The sequence below is a fragment of the Pygoscelis adeliae genome, unplaced genomic scaffold (assembly GCF_000699105.1).
Source record: "Pygoscelis adeliae isolate BGI_AS28 unplaced genomic scaffold, ASM69910v1 Scaffold63, whole genome shotgun sequence".
Classification (NCBI taxonomy): domain Eukaryota; kingdom Metazoa; phylum Chordata; class Aves; order Sphenisciformes; family Spheniscidae; genus Pygoscelis; species Pygoscelis adeliae.
In genome coordinates this window covers 1,681,484-1,697,303 of record NW_008824414.1, presented here as the reverse complement: position 1 = coordinate 1,697,303, position 15,820 = coordinate 1,681,484, and the positions used below count along the sequence as shown (strand labels likewise).

At 38.9% G+C, this 15,820-nt stretch overlaps 1 protein-coding gene across 1 annotated transcript in view; it reads left to right on the top strand.

The window, feature by feature from the left end:
• The window catches only part of USP40 (ubiquitin specific peptidase 40), a 51,570-nt gene that overhangs the window by 27,295 nt on the left and 8,455 nt on the right, over positions 1-15,820 (top strand). The window contains exons 11-23 of the mRNA XM_009320771.1: positions 199-280; positions 1,326-1,497; positions 2,330-2,414; positions 3,594-3,664; positions 4,842-5,161; positions 6,093-6,219; positions 7,026-7,083; positions 7,743-7,796; positions 11,123-11,211; positions 11,888-11,974; positions 13,369-13,405; positions 15,007-15,071; positions 15,668-15,742. Of these exons, the coding sequence (XP_009319046.1) occupies positions 199-280; positions 1,326-1,497; positions 2,330-2,414; positions 3,594-3,664; positions 4,842-5,161; positions 6,093-6,219; positions 7,026-7,083; positions 7,743-7,796; positions 11,123-11,211; positions 11,888-11,974; positions 13,369-13,405; positions 15,007-15,071; positions 15,668-15,742 (1,322 nt within the window). The remainder of the gene's footprint in view (positions 1-198; positions 281-1,325; positions 1,498-2,329; positions 2,415-3,593; positions 3,665-4,841; positions 5,162-6,092; positions 6,220-7,025; positions 7,084-7,742; positions 7,797-11,122; positions 11,212-11,887; positions 11,975-13,368; positions 13,406-15,006; positions 15,072-15,667; positions 15,743-15,820) is intronic.

Sequence of the window (15,820 nt, the reverse complement as noted above, 5' to 3'; positions counted from 1 at the left end):
GAGGAAGAAGTAAAAGCACTTGTTTGTTCTTTGTATCATCTTGCAGTTTAATTTTCTCTATTACGAAAGGGTGCAACATTATTGCTCTGAATTTTCAATGATTACCATACTGTAATGTCTCATCTTGATCACTTTTCTTGTTTACCGAAACACATTTTAAACAGCTGAGGCCAAACTAACCTATATTATTTGTTGCAGCGCAAGGAAATCCAAGGTACCAAATTCCTGAACACCTTCTGAATGAAATGAATGCTGCTAATACTGAACTGCAAAAAAGGAGGTATATTAATGTAACTGTACCAATCTCTTAAACAGCATTATTAATCTGCAGATCTCCAAAGTGACTTAAAATGAAAGAAACTCATTGAGTAGAGCCAAACACTAAAATGATTCAATGTCATAGAAGTTAATCAAGGAATACAACTTGTATGCCCACATTCTGCCTTTACTGGCTCCCTGCCTCCCTGTTAGTGGCGTAACTAGGCATTCTACAGAATTTCAAGGGAAACTTACTTACAGTTTAAAATTGTACCTTTTTTTGTGAAAATCAGTGCAATTTTGGAAGGAGAACAGAATACGTTATCTTAATTATGTTTAGAGGGAGTTCTCCGTTGGGAGAAGGGGGGACGACTTGCTTTACTGTGAAACAACAGATAAATGGTATCCTCTGCCAGAAACATAGAGGAAAAAGCTAGCGGTATTCAGGTTGGTTGAAACTTTTCCTTCTGTTGAGGAACACACAGAGCTGCTGATAAACCTGAATCACAGTTAAGCTATCAAAATGTAGACACACCCAAGAGACACAAGTCTTGTGTGATATATCTGTTCTGTGCAAATTTCACTCCTTTATTTTTTAAATGGTGCATTTGCTGCTACGTTCAGCTAATAGAACTGGATACAGGTATAAAAGAGGAAGACATGGCTGTGTCTGTCCTGACTCAGTTTCCACACAGTTCTTCTGTCTGCATTTCAACAGAGTACTGATCTGGAACACAGCCTGAAAAAACCTACAATGTCCACATCCCTAAAGGTGAAGTTTGCCGTTCTGTTTAGAAAGGTAGAAGCAAGGTATAGGAACACACAGAACGTACTATTATAGTGCTTATGCGGAGGATGTCTACACTAGCTCTATGTTGTATGACATGTAAATTACTGTCATCTTTGAGCACCTCTTTGCATACCCCTTGATGGAGGGGGGAATGTGATGGTGAATTTAGTCATGAGGGTATCAATTCCAGGACAACTGCACAGAAGCGTCTCTGAAATAAGCTAGCCATTTGTCGATGTTAAATTCACCGGTTTATTATTGTGTTGTTATTTCAAAGAGCGGAATGTGACTCAGCAAACCATGGCATTGATTTACATCTCCATTTGAGCTCATGTTATAAATTTCACAATGGGGCTTTGCATCCTTCACTCGCTTGGAAAGAGAGTGTTGTGGATTTGACTATTGATAGAAGAAAAACGCTAGGAGACCTTCGACTATCAGTATTCCAGGTATTTCCCATATTAAATGAACTCAAACACTTCATTTTTACTTGAGCTACAACAACATTTACATATGTATTTATGCTGCAATTTTTATCTCAATGAGAAATTTTCAACAGTAAATGTTATTTTTTGGAGATTAAAAACTATATGGATTTACACAGAAGGAAACATTGGTTTGAGGTCTGTTCTGGAAGTACTGAAGAAGCCATGAAATTGATGAATCTTTAACTATGTAGACTTTAAAGCTCTCATAAGCTAATTATTTATATTTGGGCAGCATGTACATGGACTGATGCTTTGCAAAACTCCAGGCTTATTCTTAACATTTCAGTTTGTGGCAGATTTGTCTTTGTATTTTAAAGGAGCTAGCTGGCCTTAAGAGGAAATAATTAGAGTAGTTTAAGAACAAAGAAAATTAGTTAAAAGACATATTTAGCTTAACTATTGAATGTGGTATCTTTGCATTTATTCTCTACTGTGTTAAAGGAATATGGCAATTTGTAAAATGCTTTTTTATAGAGGTCTAAATCAAAGCTAACTTAATGTCAGGAAACATTTTGCTTTTCCTGTACCTCACAACCTTTGGTTAGTGTCCAGTTGAAACATTACTTTTGTCTATCTGGTGGCTAGTCTGAAAGGCCAAGTCCTAAATGCTTGACTGTTTTCTGTGTTACTGGCCTTGTTGAAGTAAATAGCTGTGACTTGTTAAGCGTCAAAGTGAGCTTGGTAGCCAGGCTGTAACATCTTTCAGCAACGTTGTAATTTTGAATGATGTGAGTTATTGGTTGCTGGTGTGGGTTGTTTTTGGTTTTGTTTTTTTTCTTTTCTTCCCAATTAGATGTTGGAATCTTGGGAAGGAGACATGATTCTCAGTATTGCCAAACCTTTACCAGCAGGACTGCATCTTTACCAGATACTTGATGGTAAGACTACTACATACAAGGCTTCCATGTTATTTATATGTTGTATATACTGCAGATACTGAGGATTTCATATGTAAAACATCTTGGAGAAGTGTGTTGCTGAATACTCTTCAAATTCAAACTTATGTGCAAGTCCACTGCCGTTAAGGTATTTAGGACACTCTTATTAGTGAAATGAAGTTTTTTGAGACTTTTATATGTAATCTTTTTTGTGAAGTGCAGTAAGACTGCAGATCTTACACAAGTTAAACAGATTGCTGACAAAAATGTATCAGTCTGTACTTTGACCTTGCTTTGCTTATGAACGTTTGCCTTCATAGTATTTACGTAGTAGGTAGAGGAGAGGACAGAAGAGAAGACCCAGCGTGATATCAAAGAAAACTGTAGGTTAGACCTAAGCTGAAGTAGGAATTTTGTAAAGGAAAATGCTTACATAAAGAGTACTTTAATTTATTAGGAGTACATTAGTATTTTAAAATCATGAGTTCTGTCTCCAGCTTTGCATTGTTATACAATTGTAGGTGTTAGTCTTCAAAAGCCTATCGGCCATTTTTAAATTTCATAGTCTTTGTGGTCTCTTTCAGAAAATTAGGGTTCTACCAGAACATAACCCAACTTTCCATGATGTTAACATCAAAATACAGAGGCACTCATAGCTGCTGTAAATATTCCTCCAGATGCTAGTACAGTTCTTTAAATGACAATGACTTTTAAAAAATCTGAATCCGATTTACAGTAGGAAGGTAAAAGAAACTGGAGCATGGGCATTAGTATTGCAAAGAATGGGCTTAGAACGTACAGTATGTAACTAGTTTATTAAATCCAACCTTTTTATTTTAAATCTATTGATTCACTGTTAAATTTAATGTAGATAATCCTGACTAAGCAGCTTTGCCAAGTGCTAACTTGGGCCTCAGTTTGCAAGGGATATTGAATTGAAACCTTCATGCTGCGGCCCTCTACTCAGTGGAGAGTGCTGTAGGGGTGTGTACCCACTTGTGTTGCTCTTGCTACATGAGTAACCCCTAACTTGCCCACCGTAAATGCTGATCTCACAGCAGCTTTTGTAATGATGCACTTGAGCCAGAGTAGAATGTGCCAGCATATTTCAGTTTACCAGCTGACCCTGCTTGTCTGCTTTGTGGCGTGGAAAGAACTTGATGATTTGCTCCTTTTTAGGAGATGAACTGACACTGGATGGCATTGGGCTGGCTGATGGAGCAGACGTCTTTGTGTGGAATGGGAAAGAGGTAAAAGAACCAAATACCCTCTCTCCTTGTCAATTCTGAAGAGATAAGATGCAATCTCCAGACACATTTTTGGAAATGTCAATCTGTTCTGCAGATGTGCTGCTGACATACCAATGTTGGTTTTGGAGACAACACTTCAGCCTCATCTAGGATACTATGTCTTTACAGCTTTTCAGTATGCCTTGAGTGATGTACAGTGTGCTGCTTGATAAAATTATAAATAGAATTATACTATGCAGAATGCAATATGGTCAAATTGATAGGTGTGTAGATATCCAATGCCAGTTACATTGGAGTGTATTCTGAAAGCATCTGGTGCCTCTTGGAAGGAGATCACTTGATAGTAATGAGATAACAAAAACTTATGCCCGGTAGTGAATCATTCCACATATAAAATTAGACCTGTGAATGACTACTTTTGTGTATGATCTCCCTGAAATACTGTGCTCCTTTTCCAGTGTTGCATCTTCCTTTTAATATTAAGGCTTCTGCTTAACTTTCAAATACTTGCCTCAGTAGTTATGTAACACAGCATTTTATTCCATCCTGTAATGGAATAGAATATTACTTTTAAAAATTTTTTGTTGTAAAAGTATACATTTTCTTTCCGATTTATCAAAAAAACCCCCTCCAAAACTAAAAGAAAACATCTAGTAACAGGTTCATTCTTGTCTTGGTTGTACTTTTGGTATGGTCTCCAGCTTCCTGTGTGATCAAATTGCCTTTGTAGGAACTATATACTTTGCCTGAATTATCAGAAAGGCAAATATACTTTGCCTTCTGAATATCAGAAAGGCCAGATTTTAAAATCTAACTCTCTTGATCTGCCTTAGTCACACTTTTGGGTAGTTCTTTAATATCCTGAGGGGCTGAATTCCTCTATTCTTAATCTGATGGAGACCAAGTGTCCACTGTTTTCCCAGCTACTGTTACTGGTATATTTACTATACATGCAGACTTGAAACAAACCTTAGCATTATACTTCCTCTTCCCAACACCTTTGAGTTACTCTAGTTGTTTGTTCAGTAGGCATTTGCTCAAAGGTGGTTTATTTCTAATGAGAGGAGGGGGTCTATCTTTTTGTCTCGCTAATTTTATTGTTGTCATTTATTGCTGTCCAGTCTCTTCTGTATTTTATTGATCACCACTGCATAAATCTTGCATTCCTTTACTTCAGGTTGGTGGTACAAAGGTGATGACGGGCCCTGATCATGAACCTGTGGTCGTAAATGTTCTTCGTTTAGCAGAGTATAATGAAGGAGGGAAGGGTCAGCATTTCACAGAATCGCAGCACGTCTTTTCATGCAGCACAAAACTGGGTGATCTGCACAGAGCTTTAGCACCATCAGGAGGAATCATCCTAAAGAACGGCTCAGGACCAGATAAAGAAGCCAAGAACTGGCAAGTTTTTCTTGAAGAAGATATGAAGGAAACAGTCAAAAGTGTTGGTCTGATGGATGGATGCTCAGTACTAATCTTAGACAGCCATGACCAGAGGTAACCATTTTGATTGCAAGTATAATTAAACAAAAAATAAACACTGGCAAAATCTGTTTAGTTAAAATTATGCTAGAGAGAGAGATAGATATTTTAACTAATTGTCACTTTGAGCTTTTTAATTTAAGATAATGTAAACTCAAGTTTTGGAGATCAGGTACTTATCAACTATTGGATATTTCTTTGCTCTTGAAGTGCAGATGCAGTCACATCCTTTGACTTACACTTGTAAAGGGAAAAACCTAGTGAGAACAACTTGTGCCCAGTGTGCTGGCACATCTTTGGCATAACCTGAATTTCTGAGGTTTGAGTTGTGTGGTTCTCTGAGGGACTTGGTGGGACGAGAGAACAGAGCAGTATCAGAAGAGTATGCAGCTCTGCTGAATCTCCCAGTTGAATGTGAAGTTCTCAGGTGCAAATTTCTGGTCTCGTTTCACTTCCCAGTGTATAACCCTGAGGTTAGGTTCCCATTTTCAGAGACATGTAAATGTGCTTGTTACATAAATTCTGACTTCCTAGTCGAAACAGTACTGAAAAATTGAGATTAAATCAAGCAGTGAGAGGGTTCTTCACCAAGAACTGTTTCTGTGGTTATATACAGTAGCAGAGACAGAGAAAATCTCAAATTCTAGTTATGACTAGGTATGTTTTTACCATATTTTTTCCAGAAGCCTTAAATCCAGCCTCAGAAAGTGACTTAGACTCTGAAGTGCCTTCGGAAGCTCAAGTCCCATTGAAAGCCAGTTACCAAAACGTAGCTCAGAGATGTGTGGATGCTGCCTGAGGCCTCTGACTCTTACTCTGTGACATGCCATCACTGTGAATGACCTAGTCATTATCAGTTTATTTGAGAGCTTTGGTATTTAGTGATCTAGCCCAGACTGTGTAGTTTTCCTGTCTTTGACCATCTTTGCACTGCTCATTTTTACAGCTTTGTGAATGCGTCAAGTGGCAATTTGACTGCTTTTACGTATGACATCAGCTGGCTCCAAGTTAAAAACTTCTGCAGAACAGAAGATGAAGAGAAACACGTTAAAATTACTGCCACTATTGAAACAGTAAGGAGTCTGATTGTTCACGGATATAACACAGGCTGTTTCCCTGAAAAACTTGGCAAGTGCACTTGGGCCAATTAATGAGGAGTGGATTTAGCCTCAGGGCTGAAGTTTCTCTGTGGTGAAAATAGTGTGCAACTTAGAGTTACCATTACTGGAATATTTTGACTGCTGTGTAATAAGACTGTAATGCTGGTAACTTAAACCAGTGCAGTCTACATTAGTGTGTTTTAGTGTGAAACAGTCTTCTTTTTGGACCATCCTGTAAATGTACGCTTGGTGAGGCTATGTCAGTAAACAAAACCTAAAAGAGGAGGAAACTGTTATTTCTTGCTTTCAACATAGGGTAGGAAAAAGTGCTGGTTTTCCCCAAGGGGTGGGCTTCTCTGGTACCTTTTCTGCCTTTTAAATTATTTCCTATTACAGAAAATATGAAGTACTACTTAGTTTTGCTCACAAAATTACTATCCCCAAGGGGTGGGCTTCTCTGGTACCTTTTCTGCCTTTTAAATTATTTCCTATTACAGAAAATATGAAGTACTACTTAGTTTTGCTCACAAAATTACTATTTGTGAAATATTAGTCTTTTGATAAATCGAAAAATGAAATACCACTTTCATAGAATCATAGAATCATTAAGGTTGGAAGAGACCTCCAAGATCATCGAGTCCAACCATCAACCCAACAACACCATGCCCACTAAACCATGTCCCTAAGCGCCTCATCTACGCCTTTTGTGGACTGGCATTTGAACAGGAGGTGTGTTACTGGCATTCTACATTAGAAGTGTTAATATTGCTTTCTTTTAGGTGATGTCAGATATCAAAATGAAAGCAATACAGGAGCTTCAGCTAGAGGAGGAACTAGGTAAGCGTTCAGCTGCTTTACTTTTAGATCTGATAATGTTAGAATTTACTGGCTGGCTTCCTGCTTTTTGCATCCGTCTATTCAAAACAGCAAATCCATTGCTGTTAGGAGGGTTTTTTTGGAAGAAAGAGGGTGATCTAATTCTGAATAAAATTATTATTTTTCCTAGCTTAAAAAAATAAATCTGTGTAAGTCTTGACTTAAAATATATTTTATGAAGCTCTTATAGTTCAGAAGGTGTTTGAGTAGGAATAATCATGTCGTCCTACTAAAGTATTACACTCAGAATTGAAGATTTTTTTTTTAACCTTGTTCCTTTCCTTAAGACACTCCAGTTTTCTTTCTTTAAAGTTCTTGTTGATGCCTTTACCTTTGGAAGCACTTGGTCAGTTTTGTAGTATTTTACTGATTGTGGCTAACAGCTGGCTTCAAAGAGAAAGTAATCATTCCCTGAAAGGATAAAAACTAAGACTGTTCATGAAGTCTCTAGGAATCTCTCTCCAGTTGTACTTCTGATGTAATACCTCCAGAGGGAAGCCTCTAAGATAAACCTGTTGTTGTCATTAATCTTAAATGTTATCTGTCTAAACTTCTGAGCCAAATCTCTTATTTGAATTACTTAATACATCTATCTCTCTTTCCTGCCCTTTTTGTTACAGCAAATGACAGCTGTCTTAGACCTGTTAGCGGAAATGGGAAACTTCTGTCTCCAGGTAAATTTATTTATTTAATTATTGTTCTGTAAGAAGTTCAATTGGGAGACTTTAAGCTTCCCTTTCTCCTTTCCTGGGAGAAGTACACACACATAACTCTGCTAATTTCCAGGCTTAATTGAAGCAGTTGTGTGGGATTTTTTTTCCAGTTTTACTGTTTATTAACAGTACCAATATAAAGCTAGAGGTTAAACTTTAAATGTTCAGCTTGGTTTTATTACTTGCATTCCTAATGAGTAAAACTGATTAGCGTACCTGCCGTTGTTTATTGACCACTGGCCATGTGCTTCAAGACTGTGGGAATTAACAAAGTTCTGTTTCCCATACTTGTTTTATAAATTGAAAAATCTCTAAATGATCTGTTTTGAGTCATATTTAATACATTGCAGAGCAACTTTCTAGATGTTTCAGGAAGCAGAGTCATTGTTCCATGTCTTTCTAACTTCTATTTCCTGAAACAAAATGAACTAAATGTATTTGTTAGAGTATTGATGCGCAAAGTTGGATTTCAGAACGGCTTGAGCAGCAAACTTGAGGCGGACAGCCTGCTCCTGCGCCTTTAAGACTTCCTTCTTGAAGATCGTCCAGCCTTCCTGGACCCCTTTGCCCTTCAGGATGGTCTCCCATTTCTTTGGAATATTGTTTTTAAGGAAAACTTCCACAAATGTTTTATGGTATCAGTACATTTATTCATTATATGTATTTGGTATGATAATCTTAAAAGAAATGTTTTCTCAGCTGTGTATAGTGTTAACAGGAATGAGAACGTAACAAGGATGCATTTCAAATGAAGGCTGCCTTTTGTGGACTGGCATTTGAACAGGAGGTGTGTTACTGGCATTCTACATTAGAAGTGTTAATATTGCTTTCTTTTAGGTGATGTCAGATATCAAAATGAAAGCAATACAGGAGCTTCAGCTAGAGGAGGAACTAGGTAAGCGTTCAGCTGCTTTACTTTTAGATCTGATAATGTTAGAATTTACTGGCTGGCTTCCTGCTTTTTGCATCCGTCTATTCAAAACAGCAAATCCATTGCTGTTAGGGGGGTTTTTTTGGAAGAAAGAGGGTGATCTAATTCTGAATAAAATTATTATTTTTCCTAGCTTAAAAAAATAAATCTGTGTAAGTCTTGACTTAAAATATATTTTATGAAGCTCTTATAGTTCAGAAGGTGTTTGAGTAGGAATAATCATGTCGTCCTACTAAAGTATTACACTCAGAATTGAAGATTTTTTTTTTAACCTTGTTCCTTTCCTTAAGACACTCCAGTTTTCTTTCTTTAAAGTTCTTGTTGATGCCTTTACCTTTGGAAGCACTTGGTCAGTTTTGTAGTATTTTACTGATTGTGGCTAACAGCTGGCTTCAAAGAGAAAGTAATCATTCACTGAAAGGATAAAAACTAAGACTGTTCATGAAGTCTCTAGGAATCTCTCTCCAGTTGTACTTCTGATGTAATACCTCCAGAGGGAAGCCTCTAAGATAAACCTGTTGTTGTCATTAATCTTAAATGTTATCTGTCTAAACTTCTGAGCCAAATCTCTTATTTGAATTACTTAATACATCTATCTCTCTTTCCTGCCCTTTTTGTTACAGCAAATGACAGCTGTCTTAGACCTGTTAGCGGAAATGGGAAACTTCTGTCTCCAGGTAAATTTATTTATTTAATTATTGTTCTGTAAGAAGTTCAATTGGGAGACTTTAAGCTTCCCTTTCTCCTTTCCTGGGAGAAGTACACACACATAACTCTGCTAATTTCCAGGCTTAATTGAAGCAGTTGTGTGGGATTTTTTTTCCAGTTTTACTGTTTATTAACAGTACCAATATAAAGCTAGAGGTTAAACTTTAAATGTTCAGCTTGGTTTTATTACTTGCATTCCTAATGAGTAAAACTGATTAGCGTACCTGCCGTTGTTTATTGACCACTGGCCATGTGCTTCAAGACTGTGGGAATTAACAAAGTTCTGTTTCCCATACTTGTTTTATAAATTGAAAAATCTCTAAATGATCTGTTTTGAGTCATATTTAATACATTGCAGAGCAACTTTCTAGATGTTTCAGGAAGCAGAGTCATTGTTCCATGTCTTTCTAACTTCTATTTCCTGAAACAAAATGAACTAAATGTATTTGTTAGAGTATTGATGCGCAAAGTTGGATTTCAGAACGGCTTGAGCAGCAAACTTGAGGCCTGTGGTGGTGGAGGAAGCACTGTTAGGTTCCTGTTTACTGTGAGAAGGCAACTTCGGTCTGCGGTTTAAGAAGCACAGTGAATAACGTGTGGATTTCTGCTTCCATAAGAATGGAGGAACATGTTCGTGCCATAGCCTGCTCTTTGATTTAGATGAGCTTATGATACCACTTGTCATTATATGACTGTGCTCCTGATGGCCAGTGTTCAGCAGAAAAGGACCCCCAGCTTTGCTTTTGCCGTTGTTGGGGCAGTGGTGAGAAACTGAGTGGATCAGCTTTGTGCTTGCTGGGAAACATTTTCTGTGTCTCTGCTATTTTGCTAATATATTGTGTTAGTAAAACACAGCCAGGAAGCCAAGGAGAGATTAATTCCCCTCCCTTCAGCGCTTGTCAGACCACATCTGGAGTATTGTGTCCATTTTGGGGGCTCCCCAGCATGAGAAAGAAGCCCTTACAAACTAGAGCCAGTCCAGAGGAGAGCACCCAGGATGGTTTGGGAGCTGGAGCATGAAAGAGGAGGGAAGCTGGGTTTTCCCAGCCTGAAGAGGAAGAGGCTTGGGGGCAGGAGGGGTAATTGCCATATTTAACTCCTTAACATGGACCTATAGAGAAGGCAGAGCCAGATTCTTCTCAGAGGAGCACATGGAAAGGATCAGAGGCAGCAGACACAAGTTTCAGCGAGGGAAATTCCAGCTGGTATGGTGGGGGGGGAAGGGAATTCACATTGGGAGTGGTCAAACAATAGAAAGGGAGCCCTGAGAGGCTGGGAGATCTCCAGGGATGGGTGTATTCAGAGCTTGACTGGAAAAAGACTGGAAAAAGCCCAGAGTGAACTGATCTGACTTCAGAGCTGGTTCTGCTTTGAGCAGGAGTTTGGACCAGACAACCTACAAAGATGCCTTCCAACCTAAATTCTTCTGTCACCCCATATACAAGGGGTGGTGGGGAGGAACCTTTATACAAATGTTGCTTTGCTTTCGTCATAGGAGGCTTACAGATCTGATGTCAACACTGTGGAACTGAAGTTCTCTAAATGTCACTGAACATATTTATCTGACTCTAAAGAGCAGCATAATAGAACGGATATTTTCAGGAAGCAGCAGCTTATGATGTTCTCCTTGTTTCTGTCCTTCGTGAAGTGCCTGAGGATTATACCGTCAAGGAAGCAGAACTGAAAATGGGAAGCTTGCTAGGGCTGTGTCATGGGAAAGCTCCAACTTCCACTCAGGTATAGTAGTGCTGCGACTGAAAAGAGTCTCGTGCTGCTTTTATGCTTTGTTTACATTTGCCAGTCATATAGTCCTCTTTTTAGTCTTGTAATGGTTGTAAATGGCATGGAAAAAAAATGCTCAGTGACACTGAGAATTACACATATCAGCATGAAGGTTCACACCATTTATCTCAGTTGCAGAAGGCCAAGAGCATATATATGACCAGTTAATATACCTCATATGACTAATAGGAAATCATTTATCATTCGTCTGTTTGTGGTTGTCCAACTTCTGTGCTCTGATGTGCATATACTTTTGTAAAAAGCATAAAGTAAGAAAAGGGGGATATTGCTCTTGATATCTACAAGTTGTAAATATGCAAGACGAAAAAATATATTTCTGTATTTCTAAAATGTAAATTTCTAAAGATCAGAATGCTAGCAGGTTTTATCTCTCATTTGCAGCAGACATGCAGATGGTTAATGAAGTTCTACTGATGGCCATAATTCAATTGCATGTGCTTCTCTGTTTGTCCTTCTTAGATTGTTTGCTTTAGCCCAAAGGAGTTTCAGTGCTGTTCAACTGATGGCAGGCTTGCGATAGCTGGTATATGTGTGCATTAGGGGGTGTTATTTCACAGTATTTCCATACTTAAATATGTGTTCTGGTAGCTTATACTTGGTTTTTTTTTAGCTCTTCTTATATTTTATTGTTGGGAGTGACCGAAACTCAAGCCCTGAGATGGAGATAGTTGTGGAAGAGACTGCCTCTGTCAAAGAGGTAAGTCTAGCTGCTTTTAAAAGCTTTTGTCATGCCTGGGTCAGGTCTGCTGCTCCTGGAGAACTTTGCCTTATATCTGTGCGTCACTTCAGGTCATCAGGAGACACCCGAGGCAAAGGAAGTGTTTTCAACTCCAAAAGGCCACTGGGGGAATTGTCATGGTTTAACCCCAGCCGGCAGCTAAGCGCTACACAGCCGCTCACTCACTCCCCCACCGGTGGGATGGGGGAGAGAATCAGGAGAGTAGAAGTGAGAAAACTCCTGGGTTGAGATAAAGACAGTTTAATAGGTAAAGCAAAAGCCGCGCATGCAAGCAAAGCAAAACAAGGAATTCATTCACTGCTTCCCATGGGCAGGCAGGTGTTCAGCCATCTCCAGGAAAGCAGGGCTCCGTCACGCGTAACGGTTACTTGGGAAGACAAACACCATCACTCTGAACGTCCCCCTCTTCCTCCTTCTTCCCCCAGCTTTATATGCTGAGCATGACGTCACATGGTATGGAATGTCCCTTTGGTCCGCTGGGGTCAGCTGTCCTGGCTGTGTCCCCTCCCAGCTTCTTGTGCACCCCCAGGCTACTCGCTGGTGGGGTGGTGTGAGGAGCAGAAAAGGCCTTGACGGTGTGTAAGCACTGCTCAGCAGTACCAAAAACATCCCTGTGTTATCAACCCTGTTTCCAGCACAAATCCAAAACACAGCCCCATACTAGCCACTATGAAGAAAACTAACTCTACCCTTGCCAAAACCAGCACAGAAGAATGCCTTGATCTTTCACCAAGTAGTAAAGAGACATCCTTGCTTTTTCCCAAGGATGAACATAGCCCAAGTGCTTCGTGCATGGCTAGCCACTCCTTTTATACACAGCAGTCCTCAGCATGATATGCAATCATGGCAGAGCCTACCACAATTCCTTGTGGTTCATCAAACTGAATGCACAGAATTGGAGTGAGAGGAGTCGGGAAGAGCTGTGCACAGAGCGAAGGAAGCAGTTCTCGGTACTGCCAATCCAGACTTCTGGCACGGAGTGCCAACGTCTACGAGTAGTGGCTGGAAAGTGTTGAGTTAGCAGTTTGATTTCTAAAAGGTGCATCTTCAAACTCTGGGATGGAATTTGTTCAAGTAAAGCAACAAACTGACAGCACAGATTTCTTTTTAACAGTTTGTAAAAGCTGACTCGCCTGACATAGTAAATTTCTTGCCTGAAAACAATGTCATATTTGAAGTGTTTAATATATAGCTCAAATACACCATGCCTAGGTAATTATATTATTTTTAGGAATTGAATAGGAATCAGCCACTCAGTCTTTATGTTAGAAAATTCTAGTGTAGATTTGCTGAAAACTTTATTTCCCAACCAATGCATTGAGACAAGTCTCACCGTGTGTTTCTTTTTTCAGTGTCTAAATTTAATGCTGGAAAAATCTGGATTATCAGGTTAGTTGTATTATATTATTACTTAACGATTTTTTTTTAAAGGAATTACCAGATTTCTAAGACAGCTCTTGCTACCCTAAAACTTAAAAGTCATAAGTTTGATGCAATGATCTGTGTGTCACTGCAGTGTGAGGAGGGGAAAGAATGATAAACTTGCAGTCTTGCTCTGATAAAAGCTGGCTGTGCAGTTGCTCTTGAAAATCAGTTTCAAGCTTTACATTTAATCAAAATATGGCAAAATCCACAGTTCCTAGACTGTTTGCTTGGGTGCACGTGCAGATGGAGGTGTTTGGCAGTTTTGACAAGATTTACTATCGTAGTGGGAACCACTGTATGAGATTAACTGTAAAAAATAATTTTTGGTTGCTTTGCAAAAACAAGTTATTCAAAATGAGATCAGAGTTTGGCCCTTATTTGGGAATATAAGTGGTAGCAGTTCTTGTTACTAAGCTTTTACGTGGGGATTAAGGAAGAGATATAGACAGCACTAGCACGACACATAAATTTCCTGGCTGAATATCTCTTTCTGTTGATGCTGATGGGGAGGAAGGAGGAGAAGAGTCTTGGAGTGACATTGTTTTCCAGCTTTCATTCTAAACATTCATTGAAGACTGAATTTGTGTTGCAGTGGAGAGATGGCTGCAAATTCAGCCACGCTCCAAAAAATGTAAAAGTTCACCTGAAAGACATGACGGTCAGAATATACATTGAGTAGCCCAAATGAAAATTAAATATTGTGCTCTTGTGTACATGTACATATGAGTTGAAGTAGTTAATAATATCTTGGAAATATAAACTTAACCTTTTTCATTTCCCTATAGTATAGATCTACTGCCAAGAAACAATGGTTCTGTTTTTATTGCTTTATTTTATATTACCATTTTTTGAAAAATTGAATTTGGCCTTGTGTAGAGATTCGTGATCTTACTGCTCTCATTCAAAGAAATGTCAGACTTCAGTGGATTTTGACGTTGTTTAAAAAGACTGCAAGGTGTTCCTCCCCCCCCCAATTTATTGTTGAGATTTCTTCTGGGCTTTTTTTTTTTTTTTAGTTATGAAAGTCAGAGTGTATTTTCATCAGTTATTTTGGTCAAATTAAAAAGTTTCAATTGTGTTTGTTCCTTCTGTACCTGGTGTGCTTTAGATATAGGTGCTAAATCTGATGTATTGTAGTTTCTGGACTACACCATCTTTTTTTTTCTCCAGCATGAAGTCTCCTGGTAGACAGTTGGGGAGGGGAAGTTGGATTTTTCCTTATAGTGTAGTTTTCATTTTAAGGAGCCTGTCATTGATTCAAATGGTATGTTGGCATGGGAATTCCTTTGCTTTCCTCTTAAACCAAGGAAATTTTATTTAGGTAGGTGAGGAAGAGACATTTATAAAAATAAGAGAAGACCATTTCCAAACAGCAAAGTGTTTCTAGGGTCTGGGGAAGGACATGAAGGTGGTACTTCATTCAGTTTGTCAGAGTTGTGTTTAAAAAACAAACAAAAACCCAGCAAAAGAACCCCTAAACACTTATGAAGAGTTTTGTGGTGTTTTTTCAAAACAGCATTGTTGGCTAATTAGTTTTCCATATCTATGTTTTTGTTTTTTGGTAGGTGACAACTGGCATTTGAGAAGGATTGACTGGTGCTATGAAGCAGGGGAAGCATTAAGTCAGGAAGTAAGAGGATCCTATTTTTGACGTGAATCATGCGGTAGTTTACTCCATTTTTCTGTAGAGGCTTTCCCTGAAGAGAGCTGCATTAAAGCAAATGCCTGGTGTTTCTGTGTGTGCTACCTTAGTATACACAGAGTTTTATTTTCACAGGGCCTTATGGAGACAGTGCTGGGATACCTGTGGCTAAAATGTAAATCTTGTGCACCTGCCTCTTATTTTCAGGGACTAGGATTAAGCCACATCCACATAGTTTTTTCTAAAGTCTAGGCTTACCGTGCAGTAAAGATGATACGTTTACAAAGAAGCATGAGGTGTCAGTTGGCCAGATGCGGAGGTGCAAAGGAAATACACAGCTCAACAGGATGCTCTGGAAGGACTCCTGCAGAGCAGACTCCTGGAGGTGCAATACTTGTGTGCTGCTGCAAAGTTGTCTCCAAGCAGTGGACGTTAACTGGATATTTCTGTGCTCTTTGGTGGAAAAGCAAAATACCTGGGACCTTTTGGCATGCATGGCTTAAAACCCCACCAACATATGCTTTAGGAAACAAAGCACAAGAACACGTAGACTTACAAGTGTACGGTGCTTTCTCTTCCTACAGAATGCCACTCTGAAGGAACTTAATGTTTGCAGAGGAGATACTTTGGTTATAACTGAAGGAAAGCTTCCACCAAAGGTAAAACGGGAGAGATTGTGTTCTTTAGTCAGTTGACAGTGTCTGGAGACTTGGATATGATAGTTGGTTTTTTTTTTT